Source organism: Pogona vitticeps, chromosome 5 (genome assembly GCF_051106095.1).
Source record: "Pogona vitticeps strain Pit_001003342236 chromosome 5, PviZW2.1, whole genome shotgun sequence".
NCBI lineage: Eukaryota > Metazoa > Chordata > Lepidosauria > Squamata > Agamidae > Pogona > Pogona vitticeps.
Window position 1 is genome coordinate 103,274,047 of NC_135787.1, and position 21,078 is coordinate 103,295,124.

The window sequence follows — 21,078 nt, forward strand, 5'->3', positions numbered from 1 at the left end:
AGACAGTAAGGAATGTAGGATAAACAGTCTCTTAACATCAGTAGAATGAGATCTCAGAGGACAGTAGAAAGCAAGAAATGGAATTAAACAACAACAAAAAATTTTCACATACCCATGCAAGGTCCTCACCTCCAGTAATACATTTCATTAAGAGGTTCCCCTGTGTTCTTAGTTTATCTTTTCTGTAATACGTATGTTTCTACAAATCTACTTAACAACCACAAAAAAGTGAGCTGGCCAGTATCTAAACAAAGACGGTCTTCAGCAAACCAATTCTTACCTGATCAGGGGTTTAAAAATTTTCCAAATAATTTTTATAAAGTTGGTTGGATGTACAATATAGACTGCTTTCAGATTTTTCTTATACCTGCAGAAAGGAAAATTAAATTGTTATGGGACTTCATAATGCTACGTGCTGTACTGCAGAGGAGCTGCAATTGAATGAAATAGGGGTGTTTTTTTATTACTGAAACATTATACAGTATTCCTTTCAAGTGCATCTAATTCAGAGGAAATTGAATGTAAAATGAGAAAGGAAACGGCCAGTCCTGATGGAACTGAAGTAGGTGAAGATTACACAGCTATTATATTACAAACCAGTATCTGAATTGTTTTGTGGATATAATAATGGTACCTTTAAAAATCCGTAAATGATAAAAAGAGCGTGGGAAATGGAGGGAGGAAAAAGAGACAAGCAGGAGAAGATCTTTAGAAATCCAAGCAAGAGAAATCATTACTTGATTCAAATTTTCATATTCTCTGCCTTAAAAATAATGTTTCATGCTGAAATAAATGTCCAAATTGTCAGATTTCCTAAAGTATTTGTTTTCGATATATTTTGTTTTGTGCTCTCAAAGATAACGGGAACAGAACACTAACCACATTGATATCAGAAATGAGAAGCGTTTGGGGAAGCCATTCATTCAATATTTTCTTCATAAAAAAACCAAGAAGATGTCCTGTGTAATCATGCCATTTGGGACATAGCCACAGGATAACTCCACACTATACAGTATAATGAAAGACATGATTGCCATAGGAATCACATGTATATGTATTTAAGCATTCATATATGAAAATATCTGGGAGCCATGGTTCAATCGTGATTGGGTTATGTAAAGACTGAGACATGCCATCCACATATGATGTGATTACTTTGGAAAATATCAGTCACTTCTGATTGTAATCCAAGAAACGTATGCTGTTTTGCCACATTTTGACTGAAATCAGTTTGCTGCCTTATAAGCTGCTACTCAGTTTCCTCCATCAATATTAAACAAGTACTGTATAGCATGCCTCCTCAAAAAGCAGCTACATATCCCTTTTCAGGTCCATCTCACCCCTGAAGGCAGATTGGAATAAAATGTAACAAGCTGACAAAAGGAATGATTGGAGGGGGGGGGGAGGAACATACATGAACAAATGGGAGACAAATATATTACATAGGCACAAAAAAAGCAAAGCAAAACACTTCAAATTTATCTTCCACCTATCACCTGAGGATCATAATAATCACAGGCCACCCACTGTGCTCCACTGGCTGCTGGATTGCATGAAGAGCACTGACAATTGGCTGCAGGCAACATTTGTGTGGAAGACAATTCTTATGTCACAATCTGAAACTGTAGTAACTGGGAGAGTCACAGAAGACTAGCTAGCTACCTTTCCATAAAGATGCTTGGAAAAGTATGTCAGCTGTCTTGGGGTTCCCCCACCCCGTGATACTACATAACATTACCATTGTCTTTGTGGTATGCAAAAGACTTCACATCTGTAATGACTACCAGACTCCTCATAAAGCTGGGTGGTATTTCTAAAATATTGACCCTACATTATGGTATTGTTGTAAAGATTACACAAATATTTGTATTCCCATAAAGCAAGCAGACAGACAAAGAAGGGCTACAGAGCAATTCATGACAGAGTCAAATTGCACAATTCCTGATTTGTAGCTCATCCTCTTATGTGCTGCACTAAATGAAATACAGTAATATCACCTTTGCTAAATGTTCAAAGACATTTTTATTTAAAATCGTCTTTAGAACTTTTTTAAAAAAATCTCTTTTGTCTTGGAATTATTATTTTTATTGCAATAGTACCACTGTTCAGATTCCGAAAATTACTTAAAATTCTAAAAATGCTTCAGTTTAATACCATGTTTGTATTTTATTCAGTTGAATATTTGGAAAGAGTTCATAGCTGAGACTGCAATTCTCCATCACCTTAACAGAGACCTGCTTGTACTTACTAGGATTGTGATATGGATGGGTCCTTCGCCACTCAATCTCTCTGTGTTAAATTAAGTCTTGTTTTGGTCCCAGTGAAATGAATGGGACAAGTTACTGCTGATTCAATGGATCTAAAGTGTGACTTACATAGTCTGGATCCCATCCTCTGACACAGTATGTTGTCTTGCACAGACAGTACAGAAAACTTTGAAGTTTCACATATTAGTATTAAGTGCCATCTCTTGGGGAATGTCCAGCAGGCTATCTGCTGAGCCACTTAACTTAATACTGTATTGGCATTATACAGATGCAATGGAGAAAGGTTTGAACACAAAGAGGTAGATCTGAGAATATTTATTAATTTCCTTTTCCTTTCAAACAGTTCCCAAAGACAACTAGTTATCTGTCTCCTGATACCACTCCCCTGCATTTGGCATTTTGAGGTACCTTCCTTTTAAGCCTGGAGATTGCCGTATTTTTTGCTCCATAAGACGCACGTCTCCATAAGACGCACCAAATTTTTAGGAGAAGAAAACAGGAAAAAAATAATCAGTTTTCTTCTCCTAAAAATTTGGTGAGCCTTATGGAGAGGTCCATCTTTTGGAACACACCCTAGGACCCTTTGGAGGCTCAGCAAGAGGGGGTGAAATCGCCACCTTCTGGGACTCTTCTGAAGCTTCCCAAGCCTCAAAAGAGTCCCAGAAGGTGGTGATTTCACCCCCTCTGGCCCGGCGGCGGGGGGGGCAGGGTAAGCCTCCAAAGGGTCCTAGGATGTGTTCCAGGACCCTTTAGAGACTTACCCTGCCCCCCCGCGTGGCCAGAGGGGGTGAAATCACCACCTTCTGGGACTCTTCTGAAGCTTCCCAAGCCTCAAAAGAGTCCCAGAAGGTGGCAATTTCACCCGTGCTGGCCCCGTGGGGGGGAGCATCGCAAGGGTCCTGGAAGGCTCACTCGGACCCTTGGGAGGCTCCCCCCCACGGGGCCAGTGGGGGCGAAATCGCCACCTTTGCTCCATAAGACGCACAGACTTCCTCCCCCACTTTTTTTCGAGGGGGAAGTGTGTCTTACGGAGTAAAAAATACGGTATATATCCCCATCATGGCTTGTAACCTGCGACAGACTTTTCCTCCATGATTTTGTCCGATCCCCTTTTAAAGGCATCTAGGCCAGATGCCATCACCACATCCTGTTGCAAGGCGTTCCACAGACTAACAACATACTGGGTCAATAAATATTTTCTTTTGTCTGTTCTCACTCTCCCAATATTCAATTTGAATGGATGTCCCCTGGTTCTAGTATTGCGTGAGAGGGAAAAGAGCTTCCAATCCACCTGCATAATTTTACACGTCTCAACCAAGTTCGATGTCATTATATTAAGCATTTCCGCAAGTCAACCACCAGTGAATGTCAGAAGCTGACCCCACAGCTATAAATACTCAACTATCCAACAAACTGAACCAGAGCACAGACAGAGTTCTGACTCCTGTCCTCTGAAGATGCCGACCAGAGAGATTAGCAAAACGTTAGGAAGAAAAACCTTAAGAACACGGCCAAACAACCTGAAAGACTCACAACAACCATATATTTAGATATATTGATTTAAATGAATGGCTAGTGGGTTATTTTACATTTGATGCTGCTATAGGCTAAACTGTTGACCTGGGCTAGATTGTCAATGCTCAGCCATGTGGTTCACTGTGTGGTCTTGGAGCAGTCTTCTTCTGCCTGTCCTCTTTCTCACAAGGCTACTCTCATAAGAAAAAGGAATAGCCAAATATGTGTTGTTGTTGTTAGCAAATTGGACAAGGCAAAATATGCAGAAGTGATCAATTCTTAATTTAAGCACTTAAAATGGTTAGATTTCTGCCTTTGGATCATTGGTTTTTAATGTGATTTAGAAAACATACTTCCTGTCAAATTCTTTGTAAGCACTTTGTAACCAGCTCAGGGAGGGTTTATTTTGACTGTTCAGTCCATAGTGAAAGTAGACAACTGTGTAGTCATTTTCCACATACTGATCCAGTGTATACTTTAAATATCTGAAAGAGAAGAAATCCATTAAATGTTTAATGTTTATAGTAATGGTTTCACTTTGTTTAGGTCAACATCAACTCTTAAAAGTTTAAGGAATATATACATCCAGTTTTCTTTGTTGTATATCTACATTCAGATTTAAGTCTTAATGTCAAATACGTATTTGGCACGCTCCTTCCACCATCCCCACATAGAGCTGCCTATTACGGAAAGCTTAATCAGACATAATTCAAATACCTAACAGAGCTTGAGGTGGATAGTATCATATGGTGAATTGACTGTAGCCAGGCATAGTATTGGAAACTCTGAAAACAACAGATAGCCCAGAACTCTGTACCCCACCCTCCTTAACTGTTGATATGAGTGAAGAGAAGAAAACCTACTCTAATAATCGGCTGTGATCAAGCTGATGGGAGGGAGGCAAGCGGCAGCTACTGAAAGCAATCACCTTTCTCCCCAAATGGTCATCACCTGGAGAACAAAAAAATAGCCTAATTAGTAGGGTGTTAATTTCATTTGACTGATACACACGAGGGCATGTGTTGAACGCACTGATATTCTAAATTTTGGAAGGAAAGAAGTTATTCTTAAATACAAAGATTACAAATTCAACTCTACACATAAACTCACCCAGGAATTCACGCAATGTTCTGTGACAAGGCAAGTGCATCATCTAATAGTAAAAGGTCTTAATACAATTGAATGTTCACAATATGTGAAAATAAGATGGGAAAGGAGATAAAGTCATACTGCACATTTTATGCTTCATGAAGCTCCAGTTCCTCAAATTCCAGCTTTTTTTTTAAAAAAAAATGTTAATGTAACCTTTCAAATTAATAATATTTTCATTCAGTCCAATCAATCCTAAACATTACTAAGAGAACTTACTGCAATTAAAATAAATTGATTCCAGTCTAGGGTGAAGGATGTAAATTGAATATCTCTGCAAGCTTACAGTGTGTTCAATAAGCTGGATGTTTTAATGAAATATTTACAATCTGGGAAAGTTTGGTATCAATATGGTTATAAATGGCTGAAATTCTACTGCTACTTAGAGAAAAAAGTTAGACTCTTAGCTTTTTGATACCTATGCTATTTAACTGGCTGCTGTTAGAACATAATAAAAGTACCTATTTTTGAATTTGGCAAAAGGAGAATTAGATCAGTATAAACATTACACTGGTATCATCCATAGATTGGCACATTAGGTATGAAAATTAATTTATTGGTCTCAAAAGTTAAAAGGGTGGTCTAACGAAAGATCTCATCTCTCCACTCACAGAGAGACACCTGTACACATCTGCAAGCCCAATGCTTGTGCCTTCCCCAATTCCTAGCATTTCTTTGAAAGGATAATTAGTTTCCTTCTCATCTGTTATTGACCATTTTAAGCATTTAATTATTTGTCAATATTTTCTTTTCACTACAAGAATAGCCTTTTTGCCTTTTTCTCTGATAACAGGCCTGGTTTTAGTTCCATCCATGAAATTCTGACAGACTGTGGGCAAAGGGTGAAATACTAGGGGCAAAGCAAAAAATACAACGAAAGAGAGAAAAGTTCCAGTCAGCCATCCGTGAACAAGTGTGCCCCACAATGTAACCATTTTGGCCCAGGTCTCACTTGCTCACTCCTTTTCTAACGCTAAATTGTCAAGCATTTTGGAATGCCCACAAAGGCAACCTTGTCTCTCACTCTTGTAGTTCAACACTGAAAAATGCCAAAGATTGACATTTTGCATACTAAGAAAGAATTCAGCAACAAAACCTACGAAGATCTTTTCATGAACCAAGAAAATCTATCATTTGAAGGTGCTTGGCTGAGTTTTTTCCATTATAGGTATGTGGCCATCAACTGACACAAGGGTGAAGGCTGGTTGAAAACTTTTGCAGATGCATTAACTTCAAACGTTGAATTCGTGTCCAATTCGTTGTGGTTGCAAAATGATAAGCATTATGGAAAACATCAATTGTGGAGTCATGAGAGAGTTATAACTGAGGGAAAATGTTTTTAAACTGTTAGTCTGTAAAGAAATTTTCAAAATATGTAAGTTCTGACTGGAGGCAGAAATATCTGAGGTCAGTTTTGGACAGTGCAAAGGTTTGATCTGCCTTCCTTACTATATGCAGATTTCCACTGTAAATGTTTTCCCAAAAAACAAGAGCAATGATACCTTTGCTGAGGCTTATGACTGCTTTAGGTTAAATGTCAAACCATTGTATGGAACAATAATGTGAATCCGAAGAATAAAGTGAGGGACAAATACAAAATAAAGAAAGTTTCCGCAAACATACCTATGAAATGAATAATGTTGTGCCTTGCCACATCATAATATGGGTGAGACATGCTTATTTCAACTTCTCTCTTTGACACAGTTACAAATAAGCCCTTGTTCTCTCCCATAGCTGCATTTTCTGCTTCATCTTTCTGCAGCTCTGAAGCAAAACAAGAAATGAAAGTATGTTACATGAAATACTCAGGAAGATTTATAAATGAAAAATAATCACGTACCATTCACCAAATGCCTCAGGTATGTCCATTAAGCACACCAAACCCTTCTGGAATTCTGTTTCCAGCACTGAACAAGTAGAGGCCTTTGGGAAGCCCACCAGCTGCAATAAACAGCTCTCCCCCAATATATGCCACTAGCATTCAGTATACTGCCTGCCAGCCTTGAGCTGGAGATCCCATTTATACATCATTTTGCATTGTTTATATTCAAAAAGTACTTTTTGAATTATTTCACCTTAGACTCAGCATCAAAAGGGACCAAGTAGAATATTTAGAGGTGAGATTTTTAACCTGTATGCTTATAAGTACATGGAAAACAGGAAAAATGTGCCCACCACAGCTAGTTCCCCTTAACACCATGCAGTCATAAAGGACAATGGGTATAGTTTGTGTTCAATTGGCTCTTGCCTTTCCATTGGACTATTTCAGAGATGTGGAGAGGGGGGATTTGCTGGCTGGGTAACAGCCTATCCTCTACATTATTTTACCCAGGCTTCGTGCCCTGGAGAGGACACTCCAGCTTTGTGTACAGTGTCAAAACACTAGACGCTGTTCAAAGTCCTCCATTTAATTAATGTATTAGGTGCTGTTGTTTTGTTTATTTGCTTTTTTGTAGAAATGGCAGCCGTGTTAGTCTGTGCAAGCATTATAGGTAAAAGCAAAACAGAAATAAAAAGTCAAAAAAGCCAAAAACATGGTGGCACCTTAAAGACTAGCTTGTATATTTTTTAATGTGAGCTTTCATGGACAAGTTGACTTCATCAAACATAAGAGAAAGAGATTTAACATGGCAAATATTTATACAGTGGTGCCTCACTTGAGCATCCAAAAAATCATACTAAGGCTTATTTTCAGGTTAGGTCTTACTTTTGGGGAAACAGGGTATTAAGATTGGAAAGGGAACAGATTAAATTGTCACATTTATTTTCTTTGAATTTAAAAGACATTACATGAAATAAATGCACATTCCTCACTCAATATCATCAAACCAACTCATCTACTGCACAGTATTCTGGTAAATACAGTGCTGTTGCTCTCCCCAGATATAAAACAATATGTACAAAAAAGATGACAAAATAACTGGTATGGTCTTAATGGCAAAATTAAATAATATTGGCAAAAGATCGAGGGAAAGGCAAAATATGATAATGTTTTAAAGATTAACAGATTTACTTCTTTAGATAATGCAAATACTTGTCTCCACCCTTCCAAATGAGGAGGGGGGGGGGACACAAGCATTTGCATTATTCCTCATTAAAAGAGGAATGGGACTAATCAAGCCGCTAATTATTAGATCTTAACCAAAGTGATAAAGGTAGATTTGGGTGTCAAAGAAAGCGAAGAAATTGTAACAGCCAAATCTACCTTGCTTACATGTTTTTATTGGTTTGAAGCTGATGTCAGAACCATTTAGGTTTCATACCACCATTTACTTATTAGTTGTTGCCATCTTTTAGAACAGGGAATACACAATGCCTACTTAACAGACTAGCAAACAGAACTGTTACCATGTTAAGAACTTAAGAACTGCTTTGCTGGATGGCAAGGAAAGTACCCTCATCCAGCAATCAGATATAGTCTGGGCATGAAAGCGATGGCAATCTTTTGTTATGTATTCCAGACATCAGGTACTCAAAGGAATATCACCTCTGACTATAGAAGCTTTTCCTTAACCAGAGTAATTTCTACATACTTGGTATCAACACATCTTGCCATTCATGCATAATAAATGCAATATATGTTACATTTTCTCTAAACAGTTTTTTTAAAAGTTGCACTTTTATATTATTACATGCTAAAACTGATTTTTCAAAATGATGGGCTTTCTGTTCAAATGGCCATATGGCCACGTTCACCAGACCATTTTCAAAAAACAACATACAATCAGACAGGCTCCAGCTTCATTCAATAGTTGTCTATTTAGAGTAATGACTCCCATTTGTGCAACAATATGTGATGATAGCAGTATTCCAGCAGCCTAGAATTTCACAGGGAGCCCATCCCAATAATTCATATAAGCAGTGTGTATTAAACTAACCTTCAACCTTAATAGATTTTGATAATAAGTTACAACCCAGTCCAGTGGTTGTAACTATAATATATTAGACGATCCTAGCAAAAGTTTCTCACTTAGAGAATAATCTCTTCTAAATTGCCTGGAAAATACATACAAGATACAACTTGATGAACTATATTATATATATTTACCTATTTCAGCTAACTTCTCAAAATCAATTGCAGACATGATTTCAGTATATAAAAGTAGCCTACACAGTTAGTGATGTCTAGCAGTTGTTGGACTGAGTGTTCTTTAGTCCTTCGCCAACTGGGGGGAAAAAAACAGAGTAGAAGTTAATATTTAGAGCCAGAAAAAAAGCCTTCCAATTGCACAGTTGTGAGGACCAATCCCAGTCCAGTGGTGGTGCAACTATGCTAAATGGTGTCCTCATATAACTAGATTTTTTTATTTTATGCAGGTTGACTTGACTTTCTCACTACTCTAACAGAACGAAAGAGGATAAGACTGCTATTAAACAGGTTTATCAGCCTTGACAGCAGAATTATACCAAATGAACATTGTTGGGCCTGGATTTCTAGCAATCATGGGAGGTGTTAAAAAAAACCATTGCTGATTCTTGCTCACCTTCCTTTGCATACCCTATTAATACAGGAAAGGTACAACTGTTCTCCAAATCCTTTTTTTAATGAAAAGAAGAGATCTAAGCAACCATATACATGTCTGGAAGTTGAGTCATGGCAACTGGACTTCTTTCTTATTAAGTTGAAATGTTTCGCTACTCATCCAAGTCTCAGGAGAGTTGGTAGGAGACTCCTGATATATTCTCCACGTTGGTTTCACTTTTCCCATATGCATGATTTATTTTAAGATTTATGAGATGCCATTCCAAGATTGTGTACAACACAAATGAGTATACTAAAAAAGTTACTTTTTGGACCACAGTTCTAGAAATACAACAGGCAACCCAGCTGTGGCAATCCCAGTCCCATGGGTTATACGAGTTATCCTATGAAATATAACTGTTTTTATGTTCTGGAAGACATATTGTTAGAATGGCAAAATAAATAAATAAAATATCCTAAGCAACAGTAAAATCAGATCAACAAAGAAATCAAATATCTGGCTTATAGACTGAAGTAAAGCAAAAAGCAAAGTCTGCTGCTTATATACCATCCCATAGCGCTTCAAGCACGCTCTGGGCAGTTTACAAGTTAATTATGCAGGCTACACATTGCCCCCCCCCCAGCGAGCTGGGTACTCATTTTACCGACCTTGGAAGGATAGAAGGCTGAGTCAACCTTGAGCTGGCTACCTAGGATTGAACCCCAGGTCATGAGCACAGTTTTGGCTACAGCACAGCAGTTTAACCACTGCGCCATGAGGCTTAAGTAGACTTAAAAATGTATTTTATGTGCTTCCTTATAGCAGTATGGATATAATTTACCTTACAGTAAGACAGTAATCTTACCTAGGCACAGAGAAATGGACTCCATGCATTAAAGGTATATCTTGTCCCTAGCTCTAAATTGCCTTCAATAGGTAACTGGCATACTGATCAGGCTGTACTTCCAGGGGATGGAGCCAGAAAATAGTGCTCTAGCTCCTTTCTGAACAACTCTCACCTACTAGGCCACTATCAAAGACCTACAGAAGCAAATCTCAATACTTTAAACCAGCTTCATCATCATGCTGCACTGACTTGTGTGTCTTTCCATATATTCTAAGCACTCCAGTGTTCCTAAAATAACCTGCCAAAAGGGCCACCAAAGAATCAAAGCAAGAAGAATGATAGGATCAGGCAAAGTAACCATCTGCCCAGTTTTCAGTGTATTGTTCCCAAAGAGCTCCAATTAGAAAGTTTCTGTTTACGGGTGGGGGATATTGAGGCACCCTAGGAAATTAATTTACTCTTGACCACAATACTCTCTGCTCCTAAGAGATAACATAATCTCCTTAATAACATTCAACATCGAGTATTACTGTTTATGGTGAACTGCCAGAATTAACTCTTTTCATTTCTACTTATAGCAGCTGTTTCAGTAAAGAAACTTGAAAACAGTATACAATAAAAACCGAATTTTGCATCAAGCATTCTACCTTCTGATAGTCTGGAAAATTGTTACCTTACATGAATTCTAGCAAAAAGAAAAGAGAAGGAATAAGAAAGGGAAAAGGGAAAAAGGCAAAGACATCATAAAAAAATAATTTAAAAAGGAACAACCATTAGTGAATAGGAGAACCAAAGCCAAAGTATTCCTCACAATGTTCCTTAACTCTTTGATGCTTTCTCTTTGTTCCTTTAGCTCTTAGCTACACTCTTATTTAAATTTAAAGCACAAAGCTATTGATCTGAATCTTTAAAACAAAACAAAATATGATATGCATGCATATCAGCCTACACCAAAACCCCTTTATTTCTTCTAAGAGATACAACACAAAGTATCATGTTGCTTTAATATGGAAAGCACATTTTGATTCATTAACATCTTGCAGAAAGGATGCAAAGGTTTCAAACGAATATTCTTAATTAATATTAAATTAATCTTATGTATTTAGTACCTAAAAGAATAATAAACAAACAAACAAATAAATAAATAAACAAACAAACAAATAAAAAGATGTAGTCAGAAATACTACAGGAAGCAACAATGCTTTTACATTTTATGAGTTATCTAGGGTTAAAAATTAGGAGTGCAATCTTTTAAAAAAATTGTCTAGTCAAGTTCCAGTGAGTTCAGCTGAACTTAGACCAAAAATGCATATAGGATTCAGACTGTGTTTCTTATCTTATCTGATGGGAACTTTGTAAACAATTATCAATATTTTGCCTACCCTAGGATTTAATTATTATAACTGGAATGCTGATGTTAGAAATCTGTTTTACGTATACTGGTCCTTGCCTTGTGCCCTGGCATCGGCATATACCATCCAGTGCATATCTGAGCATTTAGCCCAAGGATACAACGAGTGACTGCAGTCTAAACATGCCAAAATGGAGAATAAGAAATATATCTAAAATTGAGCTCTGTAAGATGAAGAATTAACAAAAGCACTAGAAGCAGAGTTGTGACTAATCTTATACAGTTCAGCACAAAAATCAAATGTAACTCATTACAAAAACAAGGGAAGCACCGAAAGAAGACCAAAATGAGTTAAATCTATAAGTGAATTAGGATACAGAGAAGGACTGACATGAGTACTACTGTGTGCAAATGTTTTAGAAGGAAGTGAAACTGTTTCAAAATTAAGAGACAGGAAGGTGTAAAAAGGTTACAAGCGTGGCAATAGGGAGCTGGATACAAGTAACATGACCAGTAGAGGTATGCATAAAACATATTAGTGTTAATGGGGAGAACAAAAGAAAGATTAAAGAAAGGAAAGAAGAACCGACATGCATATTTTACTTGTTCCAAGGGAAAGGGGGAACTTTTCCTTCAAGGTGTGCTGTAATATAGCAGCTCATTTCATAGAGTAGAACACTATAATTACAGGGAACACTCCTTACAAATTATGTGTTGTTTAACTTTTTTCTTGCCCTCAAAGGCCATAACTGAGGTCAAACAAACGGGGAGAGGGGGCGATACTGACTGGTGATGCTTTGCTAACCTGCCCTGCATTCCTAATTTTCCAACTACAAAGTAAGATGCATGGAGCTGGAGAGGGAAGAAAGATTAGAGAAAGGAGAAGGGAGAACATCAAGAGAAAGATATAGATTTGAATTCGCCAGATTCTAGAGTCTACAGGGAGTAGCACAAACGGAATCTTTATTCAAAGAATCCCTTTTGAAACCTGTTCTAAGAGACAGATTTTCACCACCGGAAAGGAGCAGAGAGGTTGTGCAGGATACTAACAGCACCTAAGTTTTCCAGCCATGGATGGTGAGTACAAGTGTCTGTGCAAGATGTGCTCCACATGCATGGCTGGAGTTCTTTAATGGTCAATCACATTAGCAACAAGAGAGGGAGAAGATCTCCATCCAAGGCATACAGATCCATTTTTTATTATCATAAAGACACTGAAGGAGGCAAATGAACACATTTATATAAAAGAATAACTTAGCCTATCTTGCCTCTCTAACTTGCTTTGCTACATGAATGTGTAACATTATATCAGGTTTCTGCTTACTAGACAGAAACAGATAAAGGAGGGAAGCCACCTGCATTCATTTGCTTGCAAGTAATTAGTTTTAATGTATTCTCAAAGGCTTTCATGGCTGGGATCTGATGGTTGTTGTAGGTTTTTCAGGCTGTTTGGCCATGTTCTGGAGGTTTTTATTCCTAATGTTTCACCAGTCTCTGTGGCCGGTATCTTCAGAAGATAGGAATTAGAACACAGACAGAGTTCTAACTCCTGTCCTCTGAAGATGCCGGCCATGGAGACTGGTGAAACGTTAGGAATAAAAACCTCCAGAACATGGCCAAACAGCCTGAAAAACCTACAGCAACCAACTAGTTTTAAACTGGGAACTTGTCTTTGATTACTGATAAGTAGACATGGGGGTATTTGTATTTGTAATATGAAAATCCCCCCATAGGTGGAGATAACGAGGGTCCACCCCCTTGAGACCAAACCAACCACTCATAATTTCACCACTGTTGTGAGCTCCATGGAGCCTTCCTATCACTCCATTGCTCGCGACAGATTAGCCAGTCCTGGCAGAAGGCGGGATGACGAGCCTCTCTGCCATGTTGCAGAGTGGCTAATCCACTGCGAGCAGCAGAGAGATAGGAAGGCTCTGTGGAGCATTATCTGCACCTGAGGGGGGATATTTGTATACAAATACCCCCATCTCTACTGATAAGAGTGTTTTGGTACCTAGTGCCAAGACAGGAGAGAAAAGTTTTTGCCAATTGCCTGGGCACCAGAAACCTCTCCTTTGTCTCCTCCTTCTCCGCACCCCTTTACCTCCCTCTTTTTCATTCGAACGTATAAACTGTATATTTTGTTAAGTGTCTTTACGCTTCTTCTCTGCTTGTTCTGGTGGACGGAGAAAAAGACTTTTGCTTCTTTTCAGCTGAAAATAAATATATATATATCGGATCTCCTTGTCCCTGGTTAATTGAACATATATCAGAGACAGGTTAATGTTCAGAAATTAGTTCTGGCACCGATCAATATATATTACTTATACATCTTTTGTTGTTGTTTATTCAAATACATACAGTGGTGCCTTGAGTTGCGAACTTAATTCGTTCCGGGATGATGGTCATAACTCAAGTTGGTCATAACTCAAAGCACCATTTCCCATAGGAATACACTGAAATGCGATTAATCCATTCCAGCCGTTTTTTGGTTGTATCCCAAGGCACTGGTTGTATCTCAAAGCGGTTAATCCATCCACTAGAGGGAGATTTTTTTTAATTTAAGATGACCTATAAGGTTTTTAAAAGGGGGCAGAAAAGGAGGGAGGGAGCCTTTTTTCCGGTCGTATCTCAAAATGCCAGTCACAAGTCAAAGCAAAATGTTTGCAACTGGAGCTGGTTGTAACTTAAATTGGTCGCAAGTCAAGACGGTTGTAAGTCGCGGCACCAATGTATCAGCACCAGCATTATTATTTTTCATTCCTTATTTTGTTCTTGGAAAGTCCAAGACCAAAGAAAGGCAGGCAGCAATTCTAAACCTCTTCTTCACCACGGACCCACTTTAAATACCTTTTGTTGCTATGGAACACCAAGACTTAACTCAAGATTTAAAACCCTAAAGTGCATCAAATATTTATTTAAAGTTTCTCATGAAAGGTCTCATCAACAGATAATCCTTATTATAACTGTGACATCTTTTAAAACGACTGGAAGAAGCATCATTTTGCTTTCTGGATGCCAATGACCACAATAGTGTCAGGTGGCTACCAGGCACATGTAAGTCATATTAATAGACTTCTCAATAGTGCCCCATCCCTGCCTGCGACTGCTAACCTCAGAAAGATCTACTTGGCACTCTCATTGATAGCTTTTAAATACCAGCTTGATCCTTGATGCATATTTTTTGTCTTTGTTTTCACGTATTAAATGCTATTGCTGATTTTCAACATAGACCAAAATTCTACTGCTTAACATAGTAAATTACACTAGAGTAGGCCCATTAAATCTACAGAGATTTCATGAGACAAGTCCTCCCAAAGTACCATGTGCCTAATAACTGTGATCTACTTTAGCATAGCAGTGGATGGGGCACTAGCTACAGAAAGGCAAGATGTGTTTGTTACGAACAGTGGAGCAAATGTGGTGGCACCACTGAAGGCAGGGAAGACGAAAGGGGTCAAGTGGCCTGTCTCCCTTGAAGCTTTGAGAGTGCAACAAAGGTTCTTAGTAGGAAGACAGCCATCCTTACCAGGTGATCTCAATGTTTCAGAATTTGGTTGGCATGATGGAGAGACAATCTAGGTGGATGGGTGATTCCAAAGAGGAAGAACATTTTCCTGCCTCAAGTGATGGCCATGGCTAGCAAACTAAAGGATGTGCTCCACTACTGGTTCGCTTCCTTGTAGAAGAAGGTAGAGTCTGTCGTAGCAACCTTCTTGGACCCCCAAATTGGATATTAAGCAGCAACAAGAGGAAGGAGCAATGCCAGCCAACTTTCCATCACATGCAGCAGCATCTAGCGGAGATGGTCCAGAAGACATTATCAGTCCACGCTGCTGATGACTGGAAACTGAATCCATAGAAAAACCTATTTAAAGTCAACCTACTATTGCTGGGCTTCCCTGAAGCCCCATTAAAGTAAGAGAGAATGACACAATCTGCTCACAGTACTAGGCATTCCCATGCTTCAGTCTGCTGCCCCCTCCTTTTACCTCTTTCATTCTTCCAACTGCTACTCCAACATTGTGCTCAATCTCACTCAACTGTGCTATGTCCCATGCTATCAGTAGAGTTTACACCCACCATAGGTTATCTGCCACTGTAGTCTACCTGTCAGTGCTGCCCAGGATATCTGCCCACTCCCCAGTGCAATCTGTCCTCTGCTTCCCCAATGCTGCTGACATTCTTACTGTTCAGGGCACAATCAGGATCACCAATACAGTCATTTTCTAATACACAACAGCTGCTGGCTGTTGTGTGTATTCTTTTTGTTTGCCACAATCACTGGAAAGGTGTTGGAGGACACAGGGAAATCTTTTTAAAATCTTTTACTGTTTGTGGTTTTTAAAGGAAAAATAATAATAACTATATAGTATTCCTATTGATTTTAACACCGTTCCAGATATGTGGAAATTCCAAATTTTTAAAGTTCTGACTCCAAAGGATTGTAATTTTAAATTCTGATACCGAATTCTGAATTCTGGTCCTAGTGCACTTCCCTATTTTCAATAGAGAAAATAAGTAAATCTTGATCTGTTTATTATATGTTACCTGCTTATTACCACCACCTATGACCTGATCTGCTACATTCCTCTAGACTTTATCTCCAGCTAATCAGATCCTACAATGGCTTCCTTTGACAAATTCCCTCGCAGGTCTCTAGCACTTGCTCCAGGGTTCTTTACTTTTTTAAAAACATCAACCTTTCTTTGAACAAGTTCCTTCAGTATGTATTAGCTGTTTTCAAATCCTATAATTCAAAATCAACAGGTTCATGCTTCAATTTCTCCAACTGGAAACAATGGGAGCTAAAGCATAACTCTGACTGGATTGGGCCCTGCATTATCATCTTAAAAACCAAAATTTCACATTGGACCAGAAAAAGAGACAGCAGTCATTTTTAGAGGCTTTGTGTTATTTCAAAGCTTTACACTAGATTTTGTGTTTATGTGTGGTAGATACAGCTTTGGCATTCAGTGATAAGAAATAGGATAGAGAGGGGCACAGAGAAAGGTTAATGTCTAAGATGAATTGAGATGTAGCCTTGAAAGAATCAAGATGAAAGCAAGACAGACGAGTTTTTATGTGCTATCATTCCATAACATGCTGATCAGATGGAGCAGAATTTCTGGAAATCAATTTTCTTCAAGTCTCATTCATTCAGCATCTGAGTTAAAAAAAAAAAATTAGAGAATGTTGTTTTATTTGTAAGAAATATATACTACCCAGGGCCAAGAAAGAAATATTTCTTGGGAACATTTCTTCCACAGTTTAAAGTCTGGCAGATGCCGACGTTGTCTTCAAGTGACTTCTGAATTATCCTGATCTGCACTGCAGGGCCTGTAGAAATCACATTAATATTCCTCCAGAGTGGTGTGCTGCTAGATACCAAATCTTTCCAAATGCGAAAGACAGTAGATGCTTACTGTAAGTGAGACTACCAGACTACTAAGTGTCACACTGCAAGGGAAGATTAAAGTACAAAGAAAGGTCGTAGCAATGTAAATTACAACACTGGTGAACAGCATTGGAGGTTTGGTGCCATATGTAATCCATTCCAAAAACTACAGCCCTTCCAGGCATAAAACATACCTGGCTAAGGTCAGGTTATGATCCACAGAATGGCTGCAGGTAGCTGGAAGCAGAACAGGCAAGTGAGAATGGAATTTGTAACCCAGACAGGAAACTGAAGCCAACCAATTTCTATGAGAAAAGAAAGCACACTGCTTCTGCCATAAACAAATGGAATTTAAATAGCTCGTGCCAATTAAATTCAACCGGCTGCCACTTGAATAGCAACTGTCATTAGATACACACACACATGCACACGCATGCATGCACACACACACACACACGCACACGCATGCATGCACACACACACACATGCACACGCACGCACGCGCACACACACGAGACACATTTTGTTCTATTAAATTATTTTTAAATGCCACAAAAAGCTAATTTATTTGCCTGAGGGAATTCCCTGTGAATCACTCTTCAACTTAAGAACAGTGATTGAGGCACCAGACCATTCTTCAGTAGTCTGCTACTTTAATTTGATTAAATTAACGGTACAATTATTTTTACTCCACTAATTGATTCCCTCTCTGTGGTGTATCAGACTTTCATCAAAGGTTACACACTTTGAGCTACACATGATGCTGTCTTTGTAGTGAGTTATATGGACAAGAGTCACTCTGAATTTAGTGCCAGAATTTCAGACCATGTTTCTTTTATCTCTCTGTGGGAAAAGCCAGGAACCAACGAGAAAACTAGTGTGTGAGACCAGAGGCCATCAAGATGCAGAAATGGGCCCAAGCCTGATTCTCTTTCATCAGATAAATTATGGTCATAGTATTTATGCCTTACTTTGATTAAACAATCCCTCTCCTGCCTTAGGGACACAGAAAGGATAGCACAGAAAGGACCAGGTTCTATGACACACAATTTGAGAGTACCTACCATCAAGATCCCTATCAGAATCATTAAAAACTAATGCCATGGGGTGGGGTGGGGACCTGGAAGTTTTATTACTTCAGCAATGTAGTGCCCAAGCAAAATCACTTAGAGCAGTAGTCCCCAACCTTGAGTAACCCATATGTTCTTGGACTACAGCTTCCAGTAATCCTTGGTAGCACAGCCGGGGTGAAGGCTTCTTGGAACTGCAGTCCAGGAATACCTGGGTTAATCAAGGTTGGGAACCAATGACTTAAAAGATGACACTGTGATTGACTATGCCTATGACTGATTATATACTGGGACTGAGGTACGGTAACTCATTTTCAACCTGTACACCCTATTTATTCAGAGCTTTGTATCAATGGGGGGAGGATAACAGAACTGTTATCTAACCTTGATCATGGATTATGGCACTAAACAATTAGACAAATTTAACTCTTAAGAATTGTTAAATCTTATTTGCTTTCTCTGCGGACTTGAAATATTTTAGATGAACAGCTATCCGAAGCATATATGTTTGGTACAAGCATTTAAACTGTGTAAAAAATTATTGTATGTAAGACTAAATTAATAAAAAAAATGTAAAAATAGCAAGATGAGCCTGACAATGTAGAAAACTGTGAAGGGCAGTGCTCTCAATTAGGTAGGCTTAGGTTTAATTAATTTCCATGAGACTTACAACAGGCTGCCTGAAATAAAACTATCAGAAATTAGATGCAAATTGAGAAACAGGACTACCAGAAGTTGGATGTAAGTCAGGAGGTGCAACACGGATCCTCAGTTGCAGGTTCTACTGTGGAGGGTACAGTGCTGTAAATAACATGATGGTACAAGACAAATGCACTCTCCTTAGGACCCTTTTCACATATTGCCTGAAATCCTTTTGCACAACTCCATTTTGCAATTATGATGATAAAAGCAATGGTAGAGCACTGTTGACTAAAGGCTTTCTTTGTTGACTTCGGATAATTTCATCACATTGTGTATGGGCACCTCAAAATGATCTGTATCAGTGGTCATCAGCAACCATTTGCCACTGATGACATTATCACTACTGAGCACATGGAGCTATGCAACAGTATTTCAGCCATTATCTATAGGTAAACTCTATAGTTAAGATACAGAACAGGTTTTCCCCAGATATTTGTGAGTCTTGGATGCCAGTTTCCTACCCACATTGAAGATTACAGCTAACCTCTAATATTTTAGTTGTCCAGTCATGTTGCCTAATCTGTTACAAAAGTCACCAGCATTATTGCAGAATTTGTGGCACAGTGGAAGAGAACTAACAAATGGAATCTTCTAGTATCTCTCCACAAGCAATTTTTATTTGCCACATTCAGCCAGGCATGCAATTATTTATTAATCTGCTGTAATCTCTTTTGGCCCTGCAATGCTGTGAATGAAAATAGTTACTTCATCACACTTCTGAAAACTGCTCTAGATTAACCACAAGATTAATGGGCTACTGTGTGTTTGTTGTTGTTGTTGCATTAACTATATCTGAAACATGTTTTATCAGGGGCTAGGTTTAACCAAAGCCTACCATACAACAGGCATTAAAATCCTACATGTGTTTGAAGCAGTGTTAAGTTTTTATTGGGTTAGAATGATTCAATGTTAATCACAATAAACATTAATGATCAACCGCTTATGAAATCTGCTTTCTATTAAATTAACTGACTGCAAAAGGAACTAACAATAAAGAATTATGTTAGGCTAAATTCATGCTCACATAGAGATTACATCCCAAGAGGATAATGTTTTGGATCCTAGAATGAAACATATTTTTTTTCATATGGCAGTTTTAATTTAATTAATCTGGCAAGCCATTGGACAACGGTCCACTGCATCTCAACCACACATTTTAAATTGCAGAATGATCCACAGGGAATCCTTCAGCTCAAATAAATTAGCTCTTTATAAAGAATGCTAATATATTAAATAATACTAGAATTACATTTTTAACAGCATTAACATACAATATTAGCACAGAAAGAAGAGCAGATAAGACACCTGCAAGGTCAATTGGCACAGCTAGCTGATGCAGGCATGCACAACAAGATTGCATGTAGTTCCAATGTAACCTGTTGATGAATCACACGTGCGAAGAAACATGAACTTCAAATAGAGAACTACCAATTGCATTTGCAAACAAAACATACCATGGGCTGCATTATTTTGATTAACTAATGTTTAAAATTGTGAATATATGCCAGAATGGCAGAAGGAGTCTTAAGTAGCTTGGATGTTCAGGAGAGAAAGAGACCCAGGAGCAAATCACAGTATCTAGGCCTGTTTTGAAAAGTCTTTACTGAGCGATATGATAATAATGAAGCAAAATGGAAGAGAGCATGAAATCAAACGGGCAAGAAGAAACACCAATTAATCTTAACAGGAATTTAAACGTGAAGGATTGAAGATACAATTAGATACAAACACAATCAAGCTGTGGTAAGCATTCTGAGAGAAAGACAAGATCTGTTTCCTTAGCACTAAGTGCCACAAAGCCTGAACAAGTGCAGTTATCAAACTGGTAAATCTGCAAACCAATTTTAAAGGCATATGAGGCATGGAATAAATATTCCATCTCTGCCATAAAAGGATGATTTTAAAACAAACTGCTTCTATTAACTGTAGGCTCTTCTATGCAATCATTTGAAATTACTTTTACTGTAAATGTATAGTTCTTATTTTTAATTTCATCTAAGATGTTCTGGTAATTGTTAGAACTAGTTTGAAAAAGGAGCTGTTGTTGTGTGCCATCAAGTTGGAACCGACTTACAGCAACCCTAATAGGGCTTTCAAGATAAGTGAGACATTTAAGGAGTGGTTTTACCATTTCCATTCCCAAGTGATATTCCATGGCCAGGTGGGGATTCAAACCCTGGTCTCCAGATTCTTAGTCTATCACTCTATCCACTACACCACACTGGATATCTGAAAGAGGTATACAGTCATGAAATCTACAAACAAAGGAGGAAATCTACATAATAATACATGCGAGTGCACTGTCATTTTCAATTT

At 38.3% G+C, this 21,078-nt stretch overlaps 1 protein-coding gene across 8 annotated transcripts in view; it reads right to left on the minus strand.

Moving 5' to 3' along the window:
• Positions 1–21,078, minus strand: part of ARHGAP8 (Rho GTPase activating protein 8) — a 119,711-nt gene that overhangs the window by 97,495 nt on the left and 1,138 nt on the right. For 6 of the 8 annotated variants that reach the window (XM_078394189.1, XM_078394188.1, XM_073000873.2 and 3 more), the window contains 5 exons: positions 8,980–9,097; positions 6,555–6,695; positions 4,646–4,733; positions 4,136–4,267; positions 281–367 (listed from right to left, as the gene is read on the minus strand). In XM_078394189.1, the coding sequence (XP_078250315.1) occupies positions 281–367; positions 4,136–4,267; positions 4,646–4,733; positions 6,555–6,695; positions 8,980–9,016 (485 nt within the window). In that variant the 5' untranslated portion in view covers positions 9,017–9,097. Of the gene's footprint in view, positions 1–280; positions 368–4,135; positions 4,268–4,645; positions 4,734–6,554; positions 6,696–8,979; positions 9,098–17,184; positions 17,228–20,067; positions 20,141–21,078 lie in introns of those variants that run through there. The other 2 variants (XM_073000870.2, XM_078394185.1) reach the window with 2 other exon arrangements.